The sequence below is a fragment of the Mus pahari genome, chromosome 17, assembly GCF_900095145.1.
Source record: "Mus pahari chromosome 17, PAHARI_EIJ_v1.1, whole genome shotgun sequence".
In the NCBI taxonomy this organism is placed as follows: domain Eukaryota; kingdom Metazoa; phylum Chordata; class Mammalia; order Rodentia; family Muridae; genus Mus; species Mus pahari.
The window spans coordinates 64203474-64218687 of record NC_034606.1 but is presented as its reverse complement, the minus strand read 5'-3'; the positions used below and the strand labels follow the sequence as shown (position 1 = coordinate 64218687).

Here is a 15214-nt window from a genome sequence, read left to right as displayed (position 1 = left end):
CTGTGCACAAAACTCAATTTGGAGGTGAAAGGATTTTAACACCTCTACCCCTACTCCATACCCGCAAACACACACACACACACACACACACACAGAGCTTTTTTTTTTTTTTCTTCCCCTCACCAGTCTGGTGCAGCAGGCAAAAGGAACTGAGTGACATGGTACTTGGCTCCTGGGTTCGGTGGAGGTGTTGGAGGGCAGTGTCTTCATCCCGTTCCCGACCCCCTCCACCCACCCCCATCGCCCGCCCATCACCCGGCAACGTTTGGAACAAGTAGATTGGGTGGTGGGATGGAATACTGCCACCATCTGGTAGTGTTCAACTCGCCTGCACTTGAATGACTTTGTTGGGGCTGCCTACCATGCTAAATGCAGCAGTAAATCAAAGGAGTTCTACTGCGGTTCTCTTGAAGCCGGTGGACTGGCCAGCAAAGCGAGGGGTATTTACTGAGCAGATACTTCGTACTGGGACATGTGCTTAGTTTTACAAGGATGTCTGAAAGGCCCCCGAGAGTCAGACATTGTTTCCACTTATAGATGCCTGAGCCAAAGCACAGTGAGCACGTGGAAGGCCCTACAAAAGTAACTAGAAGATTCAGAAAACGATGAGGTAACTCACACAGAGGAGGAGAGGAGCTAGTACTTATAGCAAAAGCACACAGAGGCAGGCAGCATAGACTCCTTTGAAGAAAGCATAAAAAAATAATAATTCAAGCTACCCAAAGGACTTAGAGTCAAATGAAGTTGGGGGAATGGGCAGGAAGGGTGTTTGGGGCAGATGGAACATCAGGAGCTCTGCAAGCTCTGGATGCTAGGAGTAGCTTGGTGCACTTCGGGACCTGTAGACAGGAGGGAGTCAGGAGGGGCAGCTGGAGAGCACGAAAGCACAGGTTAGGGGAGCCCTGTTAAGGACCCTGATTTTTTTTTTTTTTTTTTTTAAGGAGGAGAGGTGAAATGATGAATGGTTTTCAGCAAGGAAGAGCCATGGTTAGATCTGATTTTTTTTGTTTGTTTTAGGCTGGTCTGAAACTAACTAAGAAGCAGAGGCTGGTCATAATCCCTCAGCCTTCACTCCTTAAGTGCTGGGGTTATGGGCGTGTGCCACCACACCCACCCAGCACTGCCTTTTAAAATACCACAGTTGTAAAGAGCTCAAGGAAGGGCTAAGTTCCCTAGGTGGTTAGACTACTGAGGCAGATCGCTTCTCGGCCTTTTGGCTAAGATCAAGTGTAGACTACTGAGGCAGGCCAGGCTGGCCTTGAACTTACAGAAATCTGCTTCTGCTGTGCTGGGGTTAAAGGTGTGTGCCTGGCTCGCTGTTTCTAGAAAGCTCTAGCTAGCCAGTATTTTGTCAAGTTGCTAGTTGCCACACCTACCAGTAATTAGTAAATTCAGGAAGGAAGGGACTCCAACACAGAGAAATAACAACAACAACAACAACAGAACAGAAACATTGGGAGTACACTAATAGATTAAGAAGAACAGTTTGCTGTTGTATGTAAAATGCATTTCTGATGTTGGGTCCAGATCTTCAAAAGTTTCAAAGCCTCTGTACCAATTCGACGCCAAGTTTTAAGTGCCACTTATCAAATGGAATTATAACACTTCATTTTGCATTTCTATTTGTTTTCTTGAGCTGTCTTCCCCCATTCATAGCTCCTGGAAAGCAGAGACCACATGATCTGTATTTTTTCTGATTCCTAGCAGAGTGCTTGCTATGAAGTTGGCATACTTACTGTGCATCAAATAGAAGTCTGAATGAGTGCGTGAATGAATGGAGGGATAATTATAGCTCAGTAAATATGGTTAAAATGATTGCTGCTCTCTCTCCTTCTGGAATTCTTCCTATTCTACACTGAGACCCGCAACTATTCAGTTATTAGTTTCCAAGAGTCCTATTTGCCTGCCTGGGGAAACAGGAGGCAAGAATAATATGCAATTAGTCAACAGGTCATTAGAATAATTGCGAGAAAGGGAGCCGGAGCCTGGCGTGTGAGTCCTACATGGGCCACGAAACACCCACTACCCCCGCAAAAGTGTGTGTGTGCCCTTAGTCAAAATGGCCGCCTTTCGGGCGTCTCGCTAACGTAATGCGCATGCCCATTCCGTTTTGCGCCCGCCCCCTGGCCCTGACACTCGCGTCTTCGCGATTATGAGCTCCTCGGTGATTGGCTGGTGCGTGATTTTGAACCGGATCTGGCGGCGCGGTTCTACACTGCCGTTAGTGAGGCGCGCCGCTGGTAGACAGCAGCCTTCCTGGGGCGCGGCGGCAGGAGAGTGAGCGCCGCGGGCCGAAAGGGGTTGTGTGTGCGCGGGGCCGGGAGCCTCGGTAAGCAGGTCGCGAGCGGACGGGCGGCGGGGAGGCGGGCGTGGCGAGGGGGCGGCGGGCCGGGGCTGCTCTCGACGTGGCGCTCCGTGCCATGTCGGGGGCGTCCTTTTGAGGCGTGGCCCGCCGGCTGCGGGTGTGGTTCCCTCAAGGTGGTCTTGGCGAGCCCCAGTGCCGGGCGTGGGAGTGGCGGGGAGAGACCCCCTCACCCTTTTCCGAGGAACAGTCTCTTCTGAGGGAGAAGTCAGGTGTTTGAGGAACCTGGCGGCCTGAAGTGGAGAGCCTCTACCTTCTGGCTGTCCCCCGCTAATTAGAGCATCCCTAGTCGTGGAGAGTTGGAATGTTGCAAAATCGGAGCCTATCTCGGGTGATTTTTTTTTTTTTTTCAGCCCCACCTTTTAATAATTTACTGCCCAACTCTGTCACTGACCTACCTACTGTTCTGTGATTAGCATGTGAAAGAAACCCTTTGGGGTGTATTAATTTATATCAACAGCTTCCACCAACAGAAAAGCTAAGTCTAGTCTGGCAAGCATCAGATACCCTCTTGTAGTGCCTGCCAAAGTGTTTTAAGCGTTCCTTAATTTATGACTGTTTGTTCTTAACTATAAACCTTAGTGAGAATGGTTATATCACAACATGGTATTTAGGAATTCTGGATTCATGTTCACTAGCCAGGGTCACTTATATTTGGCTCAGGAAGGAACCACTCATTTCCCTTTGAATAAGAGCTTTGTTTTTGTGCCTCAGAAAGAAAGAAAGAAAGAAAGAAAGAAAGAAAGAAAGAAAGGGGGGGAGAGACTACAGTACTCCCAATAGTGTACTGGAGGGTTATTGGAGTCACTGTCTACCTTTTAAAGTTCTATCACTCCTAAATAAACTGGACTCCCTGTATGTGTGATGGTGTCTTATGTAGCTCAGGCTGGCCTCTTGTAGCCAAGGATAACCTTGAACTTCTGATCCTCCTGACCCTGGAGGGCTGAGATTTCACGCGTTACAGGATAATTTGGAGATTTATTGTGTGATCCGCCATTCTCAGTATTTGCTGTGTTGAGGACAGAAACCAGGGGCTTGTCATGCTAGAGAGGCATGGTATCAGCTGAGCTGCAGGCCAGCACAATTGTACATTGAACAAAAGTTCAAGTAAGACTGTCTTCTACTAACCCTTTGTGTGTGTGTGTTTTTTCGAGACAGGGTTTCTCTGTATAGCCCTGGCTGACCTGAAACTCACTTTGTAGACCAGACTGGCCTTGAACTCAAAACTCAGACCAGGCTGCCTCTGCCTCCGGAGTGCTGGGATTAAAGGCGTGCGCTACCACACCTGGCTTCTACTAACCCTTAAAACCTCTGTTGACTGATGAGGATGCCGGGGTGTAGTAAAGATGGGGACTCTTGGGCTGTGTTAGACTTCAGTGCTGTCTACTGGTCAGCTTAGCTTTTGGTTGATGAAAGGTGGGTGTTTGTTTGTTTCTCTTTTTTTTCTATTCTGAGGCAAGGTTTTGCTGTATGTAACAGCCCTGTATGTGCTGGAACTCTGTAGACCAGGCTGGCCTGGAACGCACAGAGATCTGCCTACCTCTATGTCTCCTAAGCACTTTGAATAAAGTGTGTGCTGCCATTCTCCATGTGAGAGGTAATTAATTATTCAGGCCAAATTTTCATCTGATAGTCACAAGGAGGTGACAGTGTGTTAGTGGAGCTAGAGATCACTCAGATAATTTGGCTGCAGATCTGAGACATTCTAACTCTCTACAAATACATAAGCTCCAATCTTAGCCTTATACTTTTTTGGTTCTGTTTTGTTTTTTGAGCTAGCTTTATATATATATATATATATATGTATATGTATATATATACATATATATATATATAATTATATGTAAGTACACTATAGCTGTCTTCAGATGCACCACAAGAGGGCGTCAGATCTCACTATGGGTGGTTGTGAGCCACCATGTGGTTGCTGGGAATTGAACTCAGGACCTTTGGAAGAGCAGTCAGTGCTCTTATCCACTGAGCCACCTCTCCAGCCCCGGTTTATAGAATTCTTAACATTGGCTATTACCCCTGGGTTTTCTCCCATATAAGGTTTTTATATCATGCTACATTAATAAAAAACCCGTTGCACTGTTCTAGATACCAGTGGCTCTGCAAAGTCCCTGCTTTCCAGACAGTAAACTAAGTAAACATATCAGGAGACAAGTGCCCTGGAGCAGAATCAACCAGGAGTTATGGAAAAGGCTGGATTTAAAATAGTGTGGCTGGTAGAGACTTCACTGAGAAGTAAACTCCCAGGGGTGGGGTGAATGGGGACTGGATGACCTGGGGGACTGTCCATGCTAGAAACAGCAGCAGAGGATAACTGAAAAACTGAATCCAAAGAGAATGACTAGACCAGTGGTAACCCAATTTTTCAGTGCTTGCTCAGTGGAAACAAGATGCTAACAATCAGTGTGTGCCCTGCCGTGGAGCTCTAATGCTGGGTAAAGGGCTGGCTGAGGGTGATGAGGTCTGCGTTGCACTCTTTAAAGGTTATTCTTTTTCCCTCCCCAACATATATTCACATTGTGAGATATGTCTGCCTGAGTTGCAGTCATTAGTAAAAGGCTTCAGTGATTGCTGAGACAGACTGGGTAGGCCTCGCACGAGACAGCAGCAGTGTTCTGAACTTAACCATCACATCCATTTCTCCCTCCCTCCCTCTGGTCTTCACTCATGGTGAGCTGGGGACATTTTGTTTACTCTTTCTGCAATTGATTCGCTCATAGGAACGATTGGTCTCACGGTGGCATTTCTTCTGTCAGTTGGATGGAGCCTCTGATACAGAGCAGAAACAGGACACTTAGGGAAATGAATTGTTCTCAAGTGCTTTTGAATTAAAGCAACTTAGTCCGATCTTGTCTTTGGGAGTATGTCTGTGGCAGTGGGAAACCTACACTGTTAATGTCTTGGGAATCTCCAGAAGCAATGTGTATAATAATGTTTTCATTAAAATACTTTGCTGGAAAACACAATCAAGCAATCTGCCTTTGCTTTGTCTTATGCGATGTAACACTCGATGCAGTTAAAAAAAACCTGATATATAGTTTTTTTAATAATGTTTGTAGGAGAGCATAGATGCTTTTCCCAGGATACCCTGCAGTAAGATCTGTAATAGTCTGTTGTTCTGAAGGACTGTCTGTCTCTTTCCTGGGTGATTGAAATTAAATTGGGGGCTCAAAGCAATCATAGCAGGCTGAGAGTCTTTCTTCTGGTGTTGTCAAATTGCTCCCTTAGGGACACTCAGAGATTGGGAGTGTAACAGTGACTTCTCCACCTCTGGGGCTCCCATCAATAGCAGCTGAGATTCTGGGCACCTTTTGTTTAAAGTGCTCCATAAACAGATCCCCTTGCTCACAGGGGCCTTTGCAGTGTTGTCAAAAGGCAGCAGTCTCTGCTTGGCAAGTGACAGCTGCTCCACAGCTGAGAGCAGTGCTCTGCAGCTCGACTGCCTCTGCTTCCTCTCACATTACTGTGTCTTCTAGCCATGCTGCTAAATAATAAAGGGGGGGTGTGTGTGTGTGAAAATGTGGCCCAGCAGGAAAATTAAAGCCAGTCTCAACTGACACTGAAAAGGCTGAGTGAGTTTTACCTCTCCACATTACGATTTGAGAGTCAGTAGTGATGCAGAGGGGTGGGTTTGTCATCTATAAATAATTCCTGAGTGTCACTTCTGTAGATGTTAGTAAGACTATATGAGTCCCAGCATATAAAGAGGAGTATATTTTACTAAACCAAGTTTTGATCCTCAAACCTATATTTGGTGAGCAAACCTATATTAGAGGAGGGAAAATCAGCTTTCTTCAGAAGCAAGAGCTTCATCAAAGACAGCTTGTTAGATGGCTCGTCAGAGTTGGCAGTCTTCTTGGTCTGGGTTCTAGCTGACGTCCGTGTGTACACACATGGCTGTGCTTTGGGGGACTGTTAGGATTTGCAGGTGTCTGAGGAAACCTGCGGCATACTGCAGTGGGTGCTTTATAATGGTTTAGTGTGTTAGGGTGGAGAGAAAACAGACACCTGGGTGTCACTGGGGGCTCAGCATTTAGTCATTTCAGGTTTCTGAGCCTTTAAGTTGTCTGTGAAATGGCAGCTTAGTTAATTAGATTCACATGAAGAAAAAATGTGAAATGTCAAGTTTAGTACTCAATTCACAGCAAAGGCATATATTAAATATTATGTAGTACTATTTTAAAAAATAGTCTGTGCTTATGAATTTAGTGGAGCCTCATGTGGAGACAGTCTAGACAAGTTAGGGGAAATCACTAGAGTTGTGAATCACTCTTCCAGAATCTAATTAACAGCTATCAGACCTGGAACTACACAAAGACCCACTCTTGTTCTCATTAGCTGTACTTTTTTTGGTTTTGTTTGTTTTTTTTTGGTTTTTGAGACAGGGTTTCTCTGTGTAGCCCTGGCTGTCCTGGAACTCACTTTGTAGACCAGGCTGGCCTCAAACTCAGAAATCCGCCTGGTACTTTTTTTGATAGGGTTCAGTTTTGCGTTATAGCATTCTCACCTACATTTGCATTCTCTTGTGAGGCAGGTAGTGTCCTTTCTACTCTGTAGCTGGTCTCAGAAGTTACTGACCAAAGGTAAATCCACCTGCATGGCTAGGGTCCTAGGCTCCACTGGCCTGCCTCTACTCATAGTGATGCTGAGGTGGTGTGACGAAGTATTGTGTGTGTCTATTTCATGTCTAGACCCTAACCCTCACCCTAACCCTGTTAAATACTGTGTGCTTGTGTGTTTTAGCACTGTAGAAGGACATGCAAGATTTCTGTCCTCAAATTTAGTAAAGTTAAACTAGTGTGTCTGACTAGCAACTGATGAGAGCGTCGGGGCATGGGCTGGGAGATGTTGGAGGCAGGAAGTCAGTTTGACAATTGCGAGGAGTGAGGAAGCTCTGACCCATCTGTGAGAACAGTCTGCAGAAAAGGGAGAAACCAACAATATTTCTGAAATTTGGAACTGAACATGATAATAGGGAGATAAAAATTGGGAGTCAGAGCTAGGCCTGGTGTTGTACACCTTTAATCCTACCACTCAGGAGGTAGAGGCAGTTGTATCTTGAGTTCGAGGCCAGCCTGGTCTATAGAGCGAGTTCCAAGCTAGCATAGGCTACACGGTGAGACCTTGTCTCAGGAATTAGCAGTAACACCTGGAAGTCAGTAGGACAGCTGATGTATATGAAGGGGAGGGGAGACTATTGTCTCAGGAAGTTCACGTAGTTCAAATGATGTAGTTTTCACTTTGAGAACTACAGACTTGAGTTGACAGACTGTAGAGAGAAGTCGATGTGGCCAACTATCAGCGCCTGGGTGGTGGCTGGAGTAGAGTAGTTGGATGAATTCAGAGAATTTGAGGGGTTAATTTAGGTAATGTTTGGCACTAGGAAGGATACCTGCACTGCTGGTCAACCCGGAGGAACTGACAGCTAAAAATTGCCTCTTTGCTTACAATAGAGCATTAGGATTTTAAATAGTCACCTATTTAAAAGTACATAGACATCAAAGAGACCAGTGTGACACTCTATAGGACAGCTACTGTGGTGCAGTGTATCATGTAAATCTGTGGTTTTGGAATCAGGTTTGTTTTTGTTTTTGTTTTTTTCTTTTTTCTTTTTCTTTTTTTTTTTTTTTTTTTCAGGTTTGTTTTTAAGAGACCCCTGCTTTCTTTAGTTTGGCAGAGTGGCTCATGCCTTATAATATCAGCAATTGGGAGGCTGGTGTAGGAGTGCTATGGGTTCAAAGCCAGCCTGGGCTGTCTCAAAACAGCCCTTTCCACAAAACCACAGTAAACTAACCTCCAGCCCTTACTCCCTGGAGTAAACACAGGGAACAGTAATAACGAACTAAAGAAGCTTGAGGACTCTGTTCTTATCTCTACTGCTGTAACAAAATACTTAAACTGGGTAATTTATGAAGAATAGATACTTATTCTGTGTGTGTGCACCGGGACCAGGTCAGCCTCCAGTGGCGTTCTTCGGGGAGCTGTCCACGTGGGCTTTGGGCTTTGTTTATTTGACTGCCTCTGCCTTCCAGGTGCTGGGATTAAATGATGGAGGGAAAGGCCTGGGCTGTGCTCTAAGGATCCTTCTGTTGCTTCCCCAGGGCTAAGGCTGTAAGTGTGCATCACCTGCTCAGCTTAGAGTCTGTTCCTCTTTTTCATTCTGTGTGGGGTAGTGTTGTGTATGTAGCATGGCACCCCGGTGCTGGTCGGAGGGTCACTTGGGGAAGTCCTCACACTTGATTGTGAGATTGGGCTGGGGTTGCTGAGCCTGTGCAGGAGGGTCCTTATCCTCTCATGGGTGCTGAGGCTCAGACTTGGGTCCTCATGCTCGTGCAGCAAGTTCATCATGGGGGAGCTCTCTTTACCTCTCCACCCCCAGACAGGCATTTATTGCTTAGCCTTTAGAAAGTCCAAGATGACAGTGCTGGGAGACGGCTTGGTCAGGATTTCCCATTTCTACGATGACGCCTTTTTATGATCTCATGTGGCAGAAGAGCAATAGGGCCACGAATCAGTCCTTCAGGAACCTTTCCAGGGACACCCCAGTTCCTTGACATCCTAGTTCTGCTGCATAAGGAATTCAGTTTCAGTTTGCATTGTGGAGGGGCACAAGCCGAGAGGGTCAGGTCAGGTCTTACTGTCATTTAAGACACATTTTTGGTGGTGGTTTTGAGATGAGGTCTTGTCATGTACCCTCCCTGGCCTGGAGCTTGTGACCATCCTGCCTTTATCTCTAGTACTGAGCTTTTAGTGTACAGAACCATGCCTGCTGTGGTGGTGCACACCTTTAATTCCCATGACAGGCAGATCTCTAGGTTCAGACCAGGTCTTAAAAACAAGAAAAGCCACTCCTCCCATTTTCAACATCATGGTTGCTACAGAAACTGCTTGTCTGAATCCCTTAGCAGAAGGTTTCTTGTTCTGAATTGCAGGGCACACTTATGATGTTGAGGTAGAAGCAGGGTTCACTTAGGATTTTGAGGTAGAAGAGATCAATATCCCGTGTTAAAGCTGCTGGCTAGTAGCCTCCGTGTTTACTGGGGCCAGAGGAGATGATCGTGTGAGTCGATGCTGAGTGTTCTGCTCTGCAGCACCTGCTTGTGGGTTTGTTAACTCTGTGGCCCTCATGCCTTCCACATGTCTTCCTGCTGGCCTCACTGTCGGTGCTGCGGGGTTAGTCTGGTTGCTTAGCAGCTTGCCATGGCTAGTTGCCTGGTATCGGGTCTGTCTCCAGTTGAAGAGCATGGCTCAGCCCTGTTCAGGTTACACACTGCAGGCAAGCTTGGAGCTGCTAGAATTTATTTCATTTTACTATTATAGCAGCTGTTTCATAACTACAAATGATTATTTCTGCAGTGTTTAATACAAAATGTTTTTATGCTTACACATTCCTTTGTTCTTTGTGGGGTTTGGGTTTTTCGTTTGTTTCTTTTCCTTTGTCCAGTTCTTAGTGTCATAGCTTGCGGTACAATCTTACAAATATTTTCAAAAATCGCTAAAAAATCAAGATAGAGTTCTGAAACTATTTTTTAGATGGATAAAGTGGTTACTTAGAGCATCGGGGGTAAGAAAAGCATGAGAATCCTCTAATGGGTTTCTAAGAGTATTTTATTTTTGAGTGAAATTTGACTATTTTCTTTCCTTTATAATTTTTGTCACATTCAGTAAATGTCCTTCTTGACCACTAAATGAACTTATTTTTCTAATCCATTCCTGGCTGAAGTCTATTTGGAACAGAGCTGCCTGGAAGGCCTGAGTTTTTAATGTAATATTTAGCAGGTCTTTGGGAGGAAACACAAAGCCTGAAATTCCCTATACAGAGCACACTACAAATGGTTTTTCCTTTGCCCTTGTCACTGTGAAGGTGGTGTATTGTCTCTCTGATGCCAGAGTGGTATAACATAATCCTTCGCCTATACTTAGTATAAATTTATTAGACACAGTCCCTGCATGCAGTCCAATAGAGAGCCCTGCACTACAGAAATAATTCTTGTGCTGCTGAGCTGGCAGTTTCCCTACTTAATCACTATGTGATGTCACCTGGGCCATTGGTGAGAAATGTGCTGACCACGTCCTGCCTTTTAAGAGACAGTTGTGACAGGATATTAGCCAAAAGTGAAATTAAAAATAAACATTTTAAGTTACATTATAGGTTTTCAAAGTTTGAAAGATTAAAGTAACAAATGTTAAGTTCGGTTTGAAGAACCGCATTTTGTGGTGTTATTTGCAATCCATTGACATGCTGAAGGCAGTTAGCACCAGCGTCTTCGTGGAGTAAGGGACTTGTATGGACGTAGACAGGGAAGGCAGATGTCCTCAGTGGTTCCCAGAGCTTTCTAGTTTGTAAGTGAATCTTTGGTTTTGTTTTTATCTTTTGAGACAGGGTTTCTCTGTCCCTTGGAACTCACTCTGTAGACCAGACTGGCCCCAAACCCAAGAGATCTGTTTGCCTTTGCATCTCAATACTAAATCTAAAGGTGTATACCACCACAGTCTTTTATTTCAACTTTTATCTGGCACATGCTTGTAATCTCAGCATTTGGAAGACTGAGGCAGGAAGATTGTGAGTTCAAGGCCAGCCTGAGCAACACAGTGAGAGATTGTCTGAAAATATAAACAAGCAGCCTGGTAGGATGATGTATGCCTTTAATTCTAGCATAGACGGATCTCTTAAATCAACAGGGGGGAGGAGGGGGGGAGAAACAAAAAACCAAAATGAAAGACGTTTTAATATAACTTAGGATCACACAAAATTGTTGGCTTGCGATTCTTATAATGGTGGTTGCAGGTAGGAGAGTCCAGGTGTCGGTCACTGGTGGGTTCACTGGGTGATGCTGAGTCCTTTGTAAGGGAGAGTAGCCTCTTCCCTAATGTACCTTTGATTTCTTGGCAGAAAGATGGATACTACAATGGTGAATTTGTGGACTCTGTTTGAGCAGCTTGTGCGCCGGATGGAGATTATCAATGAAGGAAATGAAAGCAGTAAGTCATTCTGAGCTGGGCTGTGGAAGATGGGGAGGAAGCATGGGGGAGACAAAATACAAAGGAAGCCCAGCAGGTCTGGGTTTTATAATGCTCGAGAGTGTTGAAATCTAAGAGGTGGTGGACTTTCAGGTGACCTTAAAAAAAAAAACAAAAACAGATGGCTACTTATGGACAAAGCCAAAAGGCAATGAATGCATTGTGTTCTGTGTATTGGGGACCCCATGGGAACCAGAGGAGGGAAAGGGAGCCTCTGGAGCTGCAGCTACTGGATGTGGTGAGCTACCCGGTAAGGGCATAGGAAGCTAACTCAGGTCCTCCCTACCCCCGAGCCACTGCTCATGGTTTTAAGTGGACTTTCTGTAGCTAGCTAACTTTCTCTCTCTCTCTCTCTCTCTCTCTCTCTCTCTCTCTCTCTCGCTCTCGCTCTCGCTCTCGCTCTCGCTCTCGCTCTCGCTCTCGCTCTCTCTTTCAGATTTATTTATTTATTTATTTTATGTATGTGAGTACGCTGTAGCTGTATAGATGATTGTGAGCCATGATGTGGTTGTTGGGAATTGAATTTTTAGGACCTCTGCTTGCTCAGGCCCAAAGATTTATTTATTATTATACACATAAGTATACTGTAGCTGTCTTCTGACACACCAGATCTCATTACATCACACATTCTGCCAGCCTTGCTTTCTTTTACTTTCTTCTTTCTTGGGTGTTTTTCATAGAATAGTGAATATTAATTGCCATTTTTTTTATTCCATGAAGTGAAAAAAGTCTGGATTTCTTTTTTCATTTCTTTTTTTTTTTTTTTGGTTTTTTGAGACAGGGTTTCTCTGTGTAGCTCTGGCTGTCCTGGAACTCACTTTGTAGACCAGGCTGGCTTTAAACTCAGAAATCTGCCTGCCTCTGCCTCCTGAGTGCTGGGGTTAAAGACATGCACCACCTGCTTGTGGACGTTGTACATCGTGGTGCGGAGCCTAGTGCGCTCCACGATGTACAACGTCCACAAGCAGTAAATCTTTGGGCCGGAGCAAGCAGGCCCTGGAGTGAACAGAGGTCCTGAGTTCAATTCCTGGCAACCACATGATGGCCCACAACCATCTGTACAGCTACAGTGTATCATATACATAAAATAAATAAAAATAAATCTAAAAAAAAAAAAAAATAGAGGGTTGGTCTCATACTGTAGCCCAGACAGTTGAAGTCATGGCAGTCCTCTTACCTCGGCCTCCTCACTACAAGCACAAAGCCACCTCATGCAGCTCTGTTCTTCCTGCTCCAACATAGGCAGGCCTCCAGTTCACTGAGTAGTCCAGGCTGGTCTGAAAGCTCTGTTTTTCCTGCCTTAGTCTCCTAAGTCCTGGCTGTCCTGTGTCCTGTAACTCACCATGTAGACCAGGCTGGCTTTGAATTTGGTGAAATCTGTCTGCCTCTACCTTTAGTCCCCAAGTACTGGGACTACAGGTGTGCACCACCACACCTAGCTGTAATTTTTTTATCCCTTTTTTTTTAAATTTTTAAAACTTTTATGTGTATTGGTGTTTGGACTGCATGCATGTCTGAGGATGTTGGATCCCCTGCAGCTGGAGTTACAGACTGTTGTGAGCTGCCATATGGGTGCTGGGAATTGAACCTAGGTCTCTGGAAGAGCAGCCAGTGCTCTTAACCACTGAGCCATCTCTCCAGCCCTAATTTTTGATGCTTGATACTTACTTTGCCTAAGATAACTTTTGTTTTGTTTTGTTTTGTTTTTAGAGACAGGGTTTCTCTGTAAAGCCCTAGCTGTCCTGGAACTCACTCTGTAGACCAGGCTGGCCTGGAACTCAGAAATTCGCCTGCCTCTGCCTCCCAAGTGCTGGGATTAAAGACATGCACCACCACGCCGGGCTGATAACTTTCATCCTATCTTATTTTGCTAAAATTACTCTGCTGCTAACATAAGTTCCCTTATGACCCACTTAATATTCTCCCTCCCTTCCTCCCTCCCTCCCTCCCTCCTTCTTTTTCCTTCCTTCCTTCCTAGTTTCTGGAGACAGGGTTTCTCTGTGTAGCCCTGGCTGCCCTGTAACTTACTCTGTAGACCAGGCTGGCCTCAAACTCACAGAGATCCACCTGCCTCTGCCTCCTGAGTGCTGGGATTAAAGGTGTGCACCACCATGGACCTGGCTCAGTTTCTCTTGAATGAGTTTGTATACTAAGTTGGAAGTTTAGTCACGGTAAAATTGCTTGTATGTTGTATATTTCTGTACGTGGTTTAAATTTGTATAGCAAAAATGCCCTACCTAAAACTCCCATAAATCTGGTAGCTTCGAGTGATTGTGGCTCAGTTTTACCATGTAGGATGTTGGTGGAGGAGATGGATGCTTAGAGATAGGCTGAGGTTAACTCAGGCCTTGTAAGGCAGTTGCACAATCACTCTAGGACAGTCTTTCCCAAAAGCAGGAGATACAATGAATGCTGCCGGGTGACTGCTTTGAGGCGCTTCATGCTGCTTAAGAGTGTTGTCTTTGCAGATGTTTGAACAGTCTCCATTCTGCACCAGTGACATTCCAAGAGCCAGTGTGGCCGTTTCTGCTCTTACCCTGTGGTGTTTGCTTATCCTTCAGGGCGGGCACTGTTAAAGAGCGGAGCAACTGGCTCTTGACTTTCTAATCAGTATTTGTATAATTAATTATCACTGAATAGGATTATTGGCCTTAGATATCTATCATATTTATCCACATCTACTAGAGCATATTGTAGCAGTTATACCTGAATTTGCTGTTTAACTCTGGCTCAGCAATATGTGACTGTGAAGGAGGTTGTTATTGTTTTATGTGACTGTCCTGGTGTGTGGCAGCTACCCCAAAAGTATCCCTCTTTGATTACCTTCTGTTCAGGAGCTTTCAGCATTGGTGACATCTGGAGCCAGGTAACTAATGCGTCACATACTTCATAGCAGATGCCCTGGTTAGGCTAAAAGTGCATGGCCTATTGAATCAGGCATTGCTATCCACTAAGCTGTTGTCCACAATGAACAACAGGGTCATTTTCCTGGTCATTTTCAGATGTGTTTGACCATAGTCCAACAAGACTTTATATTTGGGATGAAGCTAACTATAGGACCTATTTATTTGAGCAGCTATATGTTTGCTATTTGGATTACTGAAGTTTTTACCTGTCCTCAGTTGAATTCATTCAGGTTGTGAAGGACTTTGAGGACTTCCGAAAGAAATATCAAAGAACCAACCAGGAGCTGGAGAAATTCAAAGACCTGTTGTTGAAAGCAGAGACTGGGCGTAGTGCCCTGGACGTTAAGCTGAAGCATGCCCGTAATCAAGTGGACGTGGAGATCAAACGGAGGCAGCGTGCTGAGGCAGAGTGTACAAAGCTGGTGTGCATTGCTTTGCTTCTCAGACTGGCGATGGGGTGGGAAGACATTGGTAATGTTTCTACTGAACATGCAGACCCAGTTTCTCTTCTACATAAAGAACTCACTTGATATCTTGCATGTGATTAGAGATGAAACTGAAGCCTGTGACTTCAGTTTCATAGTTTGAAACTTTCAGTTTTTTAGTTTGAAAATTTATTTTCTCTTTTAGGCTTGAAACTCTTTCACTAGACAGGTTTCAAATGAGAGTTTAAAGAATTAAAGCAAAGCAGCCAAAGATGTAAAATTGGTGAGATGTGTGTCTGGCATGCACAGAGCCTTGGACTCCAGCACTCCTTTTTTTCTTTTAAAAAGAATAGAAATGAGAACAAGAAGAAAATTCTAGAATACTTATCTAATACAATTTATTTGTTAATCTTGGACTGGAGAGATGGCTCACTGGTTAAGAGCACTGACTGCTCTTTTGAAGGTCCTGAGTTCAAATCCCAGCAACC

General features: G+C 44.8%; 1 protein-coding gene across 3 annotated transcripts in view; it reads left to right on the top strand.

The window, feature by feature from the left end:
- The first annotated feature begins 2179 nt into the window (after positions 1 to 2179).
- Positions 2180 to 15214, top strand: part of Racgap1 (Rac GTPase activating protein 1) — a 31487-nt gene continuing 18452 nt past the window's right edge. Inside the window, exons 1-3 of one of the 3 annotated variants that reach the window (XM_021217351.1) lie at positions 2180 to 2329; positions 11272 to 11356; positions 14518 to 14723. In XM_021217351.1, coding sequence (XP_021073010.1) covers positions 11272 to 11356; positions 14518 to 14723 — 291 coding nt within the window. In that variant the 5' untranslated portion in view covers positions 2180 to 2329. Of the gene's footprint in view, positions 2330 to 11267; positions 11357 to 14517; positions 14724 to 15214 lie in introns of those variants that run through there. The other 2 variants (XM_021217350.1, XM_029548216.1) reach the window with 2 other exon arrangements.